Source organism: Hipposideros armiger, unplaced genomic scaffold, assembly GCF_001890085.2.
Source record: "Hipposideros armiger isolate ML-2016 unplaced genomic scaffold, ASM189008v1 scaffold_515, whole genome shotgun sequence".
NCBI classification, from domain to species: Eukaryota; Metazoa; Chordata; class Mammalia; order Chiroptera; family Hipposideridae; genus Hipposideros; species Hipposideros armiger.
Window position 1 is genome coordinate 283,805 of NW_017731865.1, and position 12,987 is coordinate 296,791.

Below are 12,987 nucleotides of genomic sequence, written 5' to 3' on the forward strand. Positions count from 1 at the left end.
GTTAAAAGTGTAACTCATAAGAAAAGAAATCAATAACAATGGCTCTATGCAAAATAATACCCTGGAATACGATATTGATTTTGTTGAACTTATGACAAACTTGCAGTGACGCAGAGTTCTTGGCCTTCTATGATGCATAAATATCGTAAATTTGTTACCAGTACATAAAATTTCCTGTACCTTGTATCTGTTCTTGTGGGGGTTTTTTTAAAAGATATTATTGGGGAATTGGGTGAGGGAAACAACATTGGGGAATCAGGGAAGGAGAACAGACAAGTTGCTGTCCTTTTGTTCTTCAGTCTAGTTGTGGAGGACGTCGCTTCACTGGCCCATGTTGGTATGATCATTGTGCTCTTCCCAGCTGAGGCAGATCAGCTATTGGACGGCTGCTCACGGCAGCTCTCGCCAACTGCTGGCCACTCACAGTAGCTCATGGCAGCTCACTGCAGCCCCATTGCATCCTATGCTGTCACCGGCCACTCACGGCATTCCAGCTCCAGGTCGAGCTGTTGTTCACCATCTTAGCTATAGAAGGTGCAGCGTCACTGGCCCTCGTGGGATCCAAACCGGCGGCCCTGTTTCTCAAAGCTCGTGCTCCCAAGCCAACTCTTAACTAACAAGCCCCTCAGCCGGCCCATGTTCTTGCGTTTCGTAATTACTTGTTACATAAAATTTCTTGTACCATAATAAGTTAAAAAATAAATGGTAAAATTCCTTTATAATACAAAAAACAAGTACCTAAATGTAAACAAATAAAAATTTGTCTTAAAAAATTAAAACAAAAAACTTTTTCCCTGAAAGTCTAGGCCAAAAACATAGGTGCACATTATACATGGCAAAATACGGTATTTCACTTAGAATTTCTTGATCATTGTGTTTATGATTTCAACAATACAGGGAATTACCAATAAATTAGAGACTGTTCTTTATCGTGAATCTTTTACTGGCTAATATATATTATATAAAAATTAAGGAGATTACTGTATTTTCTTGGCAACTTCTGTGTTCCAAAAATTGTAATCCTGTTTTTCCCCTTTCTCATTGTTATAGGTTAATGATACAGATGTTACAAACATGACGCACACAGATGCAGTGAACCTGCTCCGAGCTGCACCCAAGACAGTGAGAATAGTGCTTGGACGTGTTCTAGAATTACCCAGGATGCCAGTGCTGCCTCATTTGCTGCCTGACATTACATTAACATGCAAGAAAGAGGAGTTGGGTAATGCAAATTCAAGCTTTGCGCGGTGTCATTCTTTTAGCTAGCTTAAAAATAAGTACTCTTAAAGCTGAGGAAACCAATATTTTCTATTCCCTGCAGGTTTTACCTTATCTGGAGGTCACGACAGCCTTCACCAAGTGGTGTATATTAGTGATATCAATCCAAGGTCAGTTGCAGCCATTGAGGGTAATCTCCAGCTGTTAGACATCATCCACTATGTGAATGGAGTCAGCACACAAGGCATGACCTTGGAAGAAGCTAAGAGAGCTTTGGACATGTCACTTCCTTCAGTGGTGCTGAAAGCAACAAGGTACTCTGCAGCTACTTGTGGGTTTTGTTTGTGCAGTGCATCCGCATTTCAGGCCGTCGATTTTACTGATGTTCTCTTAAAAAGATATTCCTGAATTAGTAATTCACAGACTAAACTGGCAGGATGTAATTAAATTAAACAGACTTCCTGATGGGAGATTCTGAGAGAGCTTTAAGTAGATCAGTGTTTGGATACATGTTTGCAGTTATTAGTAGGGTGGGTACCATGTTAGTTGGGATGTTTTCATTTGTGAGTCACACAAAATACCACTCAACTTGGTTTAAACAAAAAGGGGAATGTACTGCCTTATATGGTTTAAAAAGATTAGGTGGTCATCAGGTAAAATTTGATGAGGCCTCTGGCTCCATATCTTTGCTGTTTTCAGTTCTTCTCTCTGTGTATGTGTTTCCTTCATGATAGTCGATGGCTGTGTCGGCTTCATGCCTCACACCTGCACATTACACCACCCAGAGCAATCTTCGGTCAGAAGTCCCACCAGTCACCATGGTGAAGCGAGGACTGTGTACCGACGGCCTCAGACCTAAGTTAAGGCCAGTCCCTGAACTGCAGCAAAGGGATAAGAACATATCGATTGGCCTAGGACAGCCCTGGCCCATTCCCAGTGCTGAGGCCGTTAGGCTTTCCCAAACCTTGTGTCTGCAACAAATGAGGCGTAGAATTACCATGCTCACTGTACCTCATTGCAAGTTCACATCAAACTACTACACGTTACTGCAAATATAGTGGCTTAAAACAACACAAGTTTATTGTCTTCATAGTTCTGGAGGTCAGAAATACAAAATTGGTCTCCGTGGGCTAAAATCAAGGCATGGCTACGTTCCTTTTGTAGGATCCAAGAGAAAATCCACGTCCTTGCCTTTTCTGCCTTCTAGAGATTCCCCGTCTTCTTGGCTCATGGCCCACTTCCATCTTCAAAGCTTTATAAGGACCCCTGTTGGCTCAACCAGATAATCCAAAATAATCTCATTTCTAGATCCTTAATTTACTCACATCTGCAAAATCCCTTTTGCCACATAAGGTACCATATTCACAGGTTCTGAGGATTACAGTGTACACTGTGGGGTTGGGGAGGGGGGCACATTATTCTGCCTACCACAATGTACATAAATCCAGGCTTTCTAGATTACAGGCTTATGTTATATAAAGGGAAATTTCACATTTATATTTGTGATACATTGTGAGTTTTACATAGTGTGTCTTTCAAAATACAGGAATTACTAATTAAATGATTTGGTCATAAACTTATTTGTTCCTTCTAAACCTTTAAATTGAATTGTGTACTTTTTCACTCGAATGTAATCCCTGTCCACTACTGTATGTATCTGCTGTCTTTATTGTCCACAGAAATGGAGAGTTGTATGTATATCTGTGGTAATTATCTGTACGTCAAGAACTGTGAAGGGTCTGTGAATTTACCCTACTTGCAAGCTAATAAGTTAGCCAGTTATTGTTCTTGGATGCTGGTGGAAGGTGTAAAACACCTGGATTAGAGCCAAAATACTTTATTTTACACAAGCAGCGTAATCATGATATTGGTATCAGTTCTCCACGTCCTCTGAGTCCCATGGACATGATGTACATGGGCCTAGTGGATTCCTGCATGTGCAGTGGGTTGGGTTGTATTACAGGACAGGAATACTATAAGAAGAGCCTGGGAACCCACTCCTTTATAGCAACCTGCAAGAAAGCCTGCTTTTTATTTGGAAAGAGAGATAACCTCATCCCTCAAGCTTGTTCATCATGAACATAGCCTTGAGAATTGACCCAAATAAAAAGTGGTCATGGCCTTACATTTCTGGGGTGCCCAGGAAGAATATGCAGGAGTGCTTAGGGCCCGTGGAGAATTGTCTCTCCCAACACTGTATACTTTAGGTACCCTCCTTTTCTTTCTCGATTATTAGCAACAATAAGATTGCGTACTAACCGTCTGTTTCCAAGGCGTTGTCTTTTTTACAGGTTTTCATATTGGGTGGTACTATTCTTATAACCCTTTGAATATATTATATATTTTGGTAGATTTTCACTTTAAATACCTTAAAAGGAAAAACACATGACAGGGGCTTTAGATTTATAAAACTTAGTGATCTGTGATTTTGAGCTCTCACCTGAGTGATAGTGAACTAAGTTACTGATCGTAACTTTTACCAGTGTTTTAAATCAGAGTGGAAATACGGTGATGTGTTGAACTGAAACCCAAAGATTATGTAAAGAAGTGATTCTTAATCATTTCGGAGTCAAGGGTATCTCCCTCCAGAAATAACTTAGATGAAGACTGATGAAATTTTGTTTGCAGCTTTAGGGAGAACCTAGACACCCCCCCATCCCCACCCCTGAAGCCCTTCCAAAATTAAACTCCTGAGGCTAGTTGACAGATGGTCCGGAGGATATTTAAACAAACATCCTATGGAATTTGCAATTACCTGTTCTTTTTTTTTTTTTTTTTTTACAACACAGAGATGGCCATCCAGTGGTCCCCAATTCCAAGAGGCCTGCTGTTTCAACTCCCAAGTCAACCAAAGCTAATGGTAAGGATACATTCATTTTTATGACACAAGTAGTTATGGAGAAGTAATTACATTTTTCCAAAAGCGAGTATGGTGACTACCACTAAAAATGTTTCTATTGGCCTTCCAGCATGTTTTACAGGATCTTTCTAAGCGGAAAACAATTACATTTTAATAAAAACATCTCAAATTCAGGATATAATAGGAAATAGAGCCGCACAAGGGACCATGGGATTTAGAGCCAGATAGACCTGAGTGTCTAAGTCCTGTGTGACCTTAGTAAGCTATTTGATGCATATCTAAGCCTTTACTTCCTTCCAGTAAAAGAAGAATATTATTAGCATCTGTCTTGTAAGGTTATAATGAGGCATAAATACAATACTATATATGAAACACTTATAACAATGATTATCACATAATTTGTTCAGACAGTCATTGAATTTCTTATCTGTACGAGCACTGTTCTGGGCATTGTGAAAACAACACTGAGTGAACAAAGTATGTTTCTTACATTCTAGCATAATAATGGAAATTGTAGTATTATAACAGTATTATGAATGCAGTTAACATTAAGTTAATGCTTATTCTGGACTAAGCATTCTTCTAAGTGCTTTAGTCCTCATGACAACAACCCTGTGGCACTAGTGTTACTATTCTCCTCCTTTTAGAGAAGGGGAGACTGAGGCACAGAGCAGTTTCATCACTTGCCCAAGCTCACAGAGTTGACAAATGGCAACGCTAGAATTTAAATCTAGGATGTCTGACTCCATGCTCCCCGTTTACATAACTGGGCTCAGTAAATGTAGCTTTGCATGCCAATATTAATGTAATAATAAGAATGTTCCACTCAGGAAATGTGGTTGAAATTAGTGCATTTGAAATGTAAATTTAGTAGATCAAATATAACTAAACTTTGAGGTTATCAGACAGTAGCATCTAAATGCCAGAAGTAGCTAAAAGAAATCTCACTGAGATTGCAGTTGTGGTTTGATTATCTTCTAAAAGCTAAAGCGATCTGTTACTCCCTCCTCTGTTGTTATCTTGAATGCCTCAGGGTCCTTCTCTGCTGCTGTCTCATAGTTCCAGTTCACATTAGAGTCAGACTATCTCACAGAACAATCCAGAGAGCATTTTTCTCATGACTTTCAGGAAGACTCCTGTTTGTAACTTCCAAAGCTAAGAAGAGTAGCTGTGCCATGTCTCCCCCCACTGTTCCCCTCTTGTAGAAGTTGCCCATTGATCTATCTTTATGGGCTCTCTTATTTGACTCCCATAGAACTAATATTTTTTTAATGAGTTCTGAAAATCATATCGTATCAATAATAGGAACTCTGTCATAGTAATGGGAATGTAAAATGGTATAACCATATTGGAAACCATTTTGATATTTTTTTTTCTTTTTTTTTTGTCTCTTGGATTTGATTTTTTTTTTTTTTTTAAGATTTTTATTGGGGAATTGGGGGAAGGGGACCAGACAAGTTGCTGTCCTTTTTGTTCTTCAGTCTAGTTGTGGAGAATGTTGCTTCGCTGGCCCAAGTTGGCACCATCATTGCGCTCTTCCCGGGCGAGGCAGATCAGTCACCGGCTTCTGGACAGCCGCTTACAGCAGCTGCTGGATGCTCTCACACTGGCTGCTGGCTACACACGGTAGCCCATGGCAACCCACTGCAGCAGGGGCTGCAGCCTATGCCATCACCGGCAACTCACGGCAGCCCAGCTCCAGGTTGAGCTGTTGTTCAGCATCTTAGCTATAGAGGGCAGTGTCACTGGCCCTCATATGTGGGATCCGAACCGGGGCCCTCTGGCGTCCGAAGCCAGCTCTTAACCAATGCGCCACTCGGCGGGCCCGATAATTTCTTAAAATTGTAAAACACCTACCATATGATCAAGCCAGTCCACTCCTGTTTGTTCAAACAACAGAATATTAACTCCACAAAAAAAAATGAATGGTCTGTTGATACCCATAGCAACATAATTAAAATAACCTCAAAATAAGTCTTCTGAGTCAAAGAAGCCTGACCAAAATAAAGAGTTCATAATGTATTATTCAAAATTATAGAAAATGTATATTAATTTACAGTGACAGAAAGCAGATCAGTGGTTGCTTGGAGATAGAGAGAGAGGGGTGGTTCAGGGAACAGGAGGGAGAAATTGCAAATAATAAACTATTGTGTTTTATACTATATTAATATTGTTTGGAACCAATAGTTTATCATTGGTATACCTTTTCATTATTTTTCCTAAAAATTTAATAATGTATTATATCTCCTGGAAGTAACATCAGAAGGCATTCTTAGGTTCTTTGTAACACCATCTTCATAATTATAGAAATTTATCCCTAAAAATTCCATCTCAACTTTCTTTCTAGGTGGAATTATTTTTAGGTCATTTGCAAATAGAAGTCCTTGAATACACTTACCTGTATTCTTTCTTTTTTCTCTTCTTTCTTTCATTTTAACTTTTCCAGACTCTACCATATCTTTCAAAGTCTCTTGAAAATATAAGTTAATTAATCAAAAATTTTTTTAAAGATGACTTTTTTAACCGTAAGATAAACATGATCTCATTTTAATACATGTATTGAATTTTTATACTGATGGTTAAGAGTTAAAATTTTTTAACATTTGGTTTAGACGTATATTAAAAGTCCTTTCCAGTTATATCCATAACTTATTTTACTGTGTTAAGTTGATACTCCGAAGGCTTGTTATCTTAAACAGTGAAATAAACCTAGTTTAATACCTGTGATGTCTCTCCAATTCCGTCAGTATCTCACACCAGAATCATTCAGCCTGACCCGAGCTTTTATGCAATCTATTTTCTTTTAAAAAACTGGCTTTTTCCTTAGGATCAACCCTTCTCTAATATTTGATTCCATGTAGTTGGTTTTAAATCATTTTGAGACATGACTTCTTTTAAAATATTAATAAAAATAACAATGCACAGAAATGTGAATTTTCCTCCATTATTTTTTAATTATTTTATTTTTTATTTTTTAGCTGAGCCATCCTGCCACCTGTTGGCAGCTCAGCAGCAGCTCAGCTCGAGCCGGGCATCAAACCACTGTTGCTCAGACTCGCACTCTTGAGCGAGCTCTTAACCAACTGAGCCACTCGGCTGGCCCTCCATTTATTATTCTTTGTGTCCCTATTGTGGTTCTGACTGTCTCACCCCTTCCCTTCTACATTGTCCCTTTCAGGTCATCACGCTATGGAGCCTGTCCTCACTCCTAATAATTCATTCTCCAAGGTAAGTAAAAGGCCACCTTCTTCATGCCCTACTTCCTTATCTAAATAAGGAAGTGTCTTGAACCAAACTGATTTCACATTTAAATATTTTCCCTATTTAGATACATGTATTAATATCGCTTCTCGGCCTTTTGGCTAAGATCAAGTGTAGATGCATGTATTGATAGTAGGAATATATTTTAGCAAACTGACAGGCCTTGCCAAGTAAACCACACAACATAGAGCCTGCACACAAGTTACCTTACTTCGTTTGGCACATACTTAGCTCTTAAGTAAGCTAATTACTTAAGTACATAGCTTTAATACTGGAATTTTTTTATTAATGTGCATAATTCTTTTGGTTGTCTCTTAAACACCCAGAAAAGAAGAATGTTAATTAAGAGTACAATTGGTCCTTTGAGTTAATGTTGACCAGCAGTGACTCAAATGACAAATCTCTGCTACAAGTGAGGAAAAACAGTATTGGCAAAAGGAATAGGCTTACTCGCTTTTTGAAAAACATAGAAAATGCTTTACCACATAATAAAATGAAAGCACCTAAATCACTTAAGATTAGCGCAGAGAAATCTGTGGGGGGAAGGGGGTATTTAAGGAAATTATTTTAATGCATAACTAAATTCCACTTCAGGCTCTCTCTTTAAGGCTACATGTAGCCCCATTTGTTTGGTTAGTTAGCATTTCGTTTAATGATTTTATTTTGGCATGTAATGGACATTCTAAAATGATTACAGCTGGATCTTCTTGTTGTGGAATTGTTTAATCCCACACACATCCCATACAATCTATTCTGAACCTCACTATTTGAATGCCTTTCCATGTAAGCTGAGTCATTGGTCTCCTAGTAATCTGAAAATCTTATCATCTCAACAAGATTTCTGGACACGACCTGGATTTAGTGTAGGAGGAGAAAATTAATTTAGTGACCATAAGCCCAAAATTCTATGCCTTTCACCTCACTATGTTATCTCAAACTTGTGACGTAGTTTAGCAAGTCCTGAAAAGACATTGCAGCAGAAGAGTTATTAGGAAGAAATCATTTGACACAATAAAACAAATTGGTGTTTATATGTTTCCAGATTGAGATACAGCAACACACACTATTCTGTTTATTCACAAGACCTTTAATTTCACATAGCTGAAGCAACTGGATTTTCATGTGTTTCGAGTGTTAGTCATGCTGTTTAGTGCTTATTTTCTTTTTAAATATTAGCATGTTGTTGAAAGGGAGAATGGTAGAGTTTCTGTTTGAATTAACATAAAACCCTAGAATCTAGGACTTTTGTTATTCATAGTTGCAAAGATTTTTTTTAAAACACTTCCAGGAAGTCACTCAAACAATATTCTGTCCTTCAATACTAATGTCTGTACTATGAATTTCTCATAACAATTGGAGTTTTCACAATACAGTGGAGCTTCTTGATGTTATGTAACCACTATTTATGAAAAAATAATTCTATTGTTTCTACCGTGTCTACTTTTTATATTAATAAAAAGAGTAGAATCTTCAGAGCAAACACCTTTTATTTGCATAAATATTTAAATTTGTTCTAATTATTTAATTCTGTTTTTGCCCAAATCATTTTTTTCTTTCAATGGGCTATGCACCATGAAGTGCTTCACAGTTTACTATTAAATTAGAAAATTACATTCTATTTCATAATTATTTTATAGTTGTAAACCCATTGTTATTTTTCTTAACTTGAGAGTAGAGTTAAATCTTTATACCTAACAGCTGATTGGGTTGCTAAACTGAAATCTATGTCCATGTAACAGCTTCACAAATACCTTTCCCCTTCTCGCTCAACTTCTAAGTTTAGTGGTTCTATGAAACTTTCCTAAAAAGCTCTATAGAAGACAAGTCTCATAAAATATGCCTCAAAAAAGAGATTTTTGCAGTCAAATAAGTTTAGGAAATAGATTTCTCTTTTGACAACTCAATTTGTATTAGTAAGCATTGTAAGAATTCTTAGAATAAAAATTTTGATTCAATGTTTAATCTAGGGTTTCCAGGCATATTTGATGATGGAAAATGCGATCCCCTTTGAACATTTTATTGCACTGGTGTTTTCTAGAAACACATCTGAGGTGGGGAGATATAAAATGGACTTTGTACTAAGAAAGAAGGAGAGAAAGACATGAAGAGGCAATACGCAGTCCCTCACTAATCCTGGAAGTTAATAAAATAGTAAACTAATGATTTGCTTTGGTTTTATACTTTAGGTTAATGGGGAAGAAATAATAGAAGTTTTGTACCCTGAAGGAAAATGTTCTACATATCGGATGAAGGGATCAGCAAATTTGATTCTGTCCAAAGGTAGTTTTCCAAATCAGTCATTCAGTCACTCTAAATGCCCTAATAACTCAGGTAATAAAGAATTATTAGGTATCCTCTCTTATTTGTCTTACATATTCCTATAGTTTTGAAAGGAAACATTGTTGTTCAAAGAAATAAAAGAACAATGTAAAATTAATTATTGTTAGCTGCATTACTTTACAGATGTCCTGTGTTCATTCTCATCTCTAAGATTAAAACTATTTTTAATGATTGAAAAAATAACTGTTTTGTTTGATAATGTTTCTTGTATTCTTTAAAGGAGCAATTCACAGGGTACCTAATAATTTAGAAAATTTTTCTTGGGCATGTTTGGGCTGCCCTATTATATTCTTAATCTTTGTAACATAATTTGTTTAGTCGAGTTTCTTGCATGAATTAATAATTTTGGATTCATTTAGAAAAGTAGCATAAATTATTGATTTTGGTTTATTCTTTGTAAGTTGCATTTGTGTGGTCTTTGGTCATGTAGAAGCCAAAGTAGTTATAGAAAGAACTAAAAATGACGAGGCCCCATTAATGTAAACTACTTGTCCAGTCATGATTACTACTTTCCAAAGTGGATGCTTAAAATTTGAAAGACATGGTATATTCTCTTTGACACGTGTCCTTTTCTTATATCAATATTTTTAAAGTAAAACCCCATGTAAATTACTGTTTTTCAAGAATCTGATGTACAAGAAGATGATATTTATGATGACCCTCAAGAAGCTGAGGTTATCCAGTCTCTGCTGGATGTAGTGGATGAGGAAGCCCAGAATCTTTTAAACCAAAATAATGTGACAGGAGATGCCTGTGGTCCAGGTAGGTGAGCCAGAACGAACAAGCTGTCACACTAAGGAGCACGAGAAGGCCTCCAGGGAGCATTCCAACTCCTCTTGTCCTCTTTCTTTCCCTCCCAGGTGCTCTGAAAACCAATGGGGAGTTATCTGAAGAGAGAGCAGAAGATACAGACTGTGATGGATCACCTTTACCTGAAGATTTGACAGAGGTAAGGCTAATACCTAGATAAACATTCTAGGATGCTACATCTTGTTAGAATTATATATCTCCTTACTTGAACACTTGCTTTCTCTGCTGAGACCTTGCCTCTCCTTTCCTCTCAATTTCCCTCCTAGACATGAGCTCAAGATAATACCCTGATGGCTGGTTAGTAACTTCAGTAAGAGTTAGAGCTGATGTCATTTACTCATTTTGGAGAAAGAACTTGCCTTTAAATTGTCTAATTGCTTTTGGTGAACGTTTCCATTCAAGAAAAAAAGTAAAAAAAAAAAAAAAACAGCTTTTTGGGGGTTTTTTTGTGGGGGTTTTTTTGTTTTATCGTCATTATTTTTACACCAAATTAAAGTTAGGAATTCCAGGGTCCTATTCCAGTTAATACCTAATCTAGGTAGAAAACTTAGCTTTTATCCTTGAATGCTCCTTCTTACCTCTCATGGATAAGTATCATGGAAACAGCTAATTTCTTCCAGTTATCCCATGGCTTTTGCTCTGATTACTTTGAGATTTCAGTCGAGATTTGTTTTAAAAGACTTGGATAGATGACTGGTTCATAATACATTGAAATAGTTGGATCCAAACTAGTAAAAATAAGCTATCTAACAATTAGTGCTCAATATAATAAAAATTTGTTGAAATTAAAAAAAGAAAAAGTTGGCATCATCTGAGTTTATTGCCTGTTTTACTGAAACATTACATTTAGGGTGAAAATGGAGGCTAATTTCATTTGTTACCTTTAAGAGTTATCCTACCCCAGTGAAAGAATCATCACTTAAGTTTCCAGCAAATGAAAGAAAGAAAGGAAGGGAGGGAGGAAGGAAGGAAGGAAGGGAGGGGAATTAAGTAGTTTTCAAAAACATAATGATAGGATTTTCAAAGTCTTATATAAGACTTTAAGACTTTAATGAAGTCGATTATTCTGGCTTTTAAGACTGTTTTTTGTGACTGCCCACAACCCATATTTTGTATAATAGGTTTTATTTCACCATTGGAATGTCATGTGGTTTACACATACTGGTATGATTTGGGAGCATATGGTCAGGGATACAGTCATATGAACTCCAGCAGCCCTGAAGATGAGTGTTTTAGAGCACATTTACTAATGTTTTCCATAACAAGTCTGAATCCTTAAGAATGTGAAAGAATAATTTGAGTATGTTTAATGAAGCTGGAAAACATTTCTAAGTATAGTGTTTTCTTAAATGTTCTTCCAACATAGTAAAAATTTTGAAATTTTGTTGAAAGTGATATTTGTTTGTAAAGGAATAAACTCTGTTACTCCCTTCCGCCCTGAAAAAGAATTTAATAAGACTTCGCATTTTCTGGGATATTGAGCTAAGAAAAAGCACGAAATAGTGGATAACTTTATATGTAAGTCTGCTCAAACTAAGCATCGTCCTATTTATATGAATCTGATCTTGCTCAGTATTCTAGGATAATTTCCCTCACTATTCTTCTTATTCTTCCTACTGAACATCTTCAAAATTGTCAAAACTAAGCTGATTTGGATCTTTACAATAGTTACCATGCATGTGCCAATACACAGTCTCATACACACATGATTATGTTCATTAAACATTTGTAAGTAATGTGTATAAATACAACAAAACTTATGTCTGTTGAATACATATTTCTAAATCTAAAAAAGTGATCAGACAAATATTGGGTGTCTCAAAATGCATCATATTGTAGTGATTTTACTTAAGATGTTCTTTCATACCATCAGAATATTAATAATTATAACAACAATAAGCTCTTTGGAAAAGGTTTTCTGAACATTTTAAATTATGCTAAATTTAACTATATTTTTCTTAACATTAAAAGTGTCCCTTAAAATATATGCTCTGAAGGCTCTTTTAACTAGGAGAATAAATAAAAAATCTTTAATCTTCATTTCAAAAATGTCATATCCAATGCTTTGTCTTTAAAAAAATTTTTAAAATATAGATTCTCATTTATACTGAGCTATAATTTTAAAAGTTTATAGTAGAAATTTCATTCAAATTGCTTTTTGGTTATTTCAGTATGAAAATATTACATCCACATTGTAAGAAATACTTCAAACAGAACCATCTACAAATGCAGGTTCCCTTTTTTACCCATTCCTCACTTTCATCTGAGGTAGCTATTATTAAAATTTTGATTTTTACCTTCCCATTATGTATATGAAAACATAGATATTTATATACATATGTGATTTTTTTTTAAAGATTTTATTGGGGAATTGGGGGAGGGGAACAGCGCTGGGGAATTGAGGAAGGGGAACAGACAAGTTGCTGTCTTTTTGTTCTTCAGTCTAGTTGTGGAGGACGTTGCTTCACTGGCCCAAGTTGGCACCATCATTGTGCTCT

General features: G+C 36.4%; 1 protein-coding gene across 1 annotated transcript in view; it reads left to right on the forward strand.

Annotated features, from left to right (window-relative positions):
- The window catches only part of PTPN13 (protein tyrosine phosphatase non-receptor type 13), a 191,291-nt gene that overhangs the window by 158,202 nt on the left and 20,102 nt on the right, over positions 1–12,987 (forward strand). Inside the window, exons 34-40 of the mRNA XM_019668070.1 lie at positions 1,051–1,222; positions 1,322–1,532; positions 4,008–4,078; positions 7,257–7,306; positions 9,526–9,619; positions 10,304–10,441; positions 10,540–10,628. Coding sequence (XP_019523615.1) covers positions 1,051–1,222; positions 1,322–1,532; positions 4,008–4,078; positions 7,257–7,306; positions 9,526–9,619; positions 10,304–10,441; positions 10,540–10,628 — 825 coding nt within the window. The remainder of the gene's footprint in view (positions 1–1,050; positions 1,223–1,321; positions 1,533–4,007; positions 4,079–7,256; positions 7,307–9,525; positions 9,620–10,303; positions 10,442–10,539; positions 10,629–12,987) is intronic.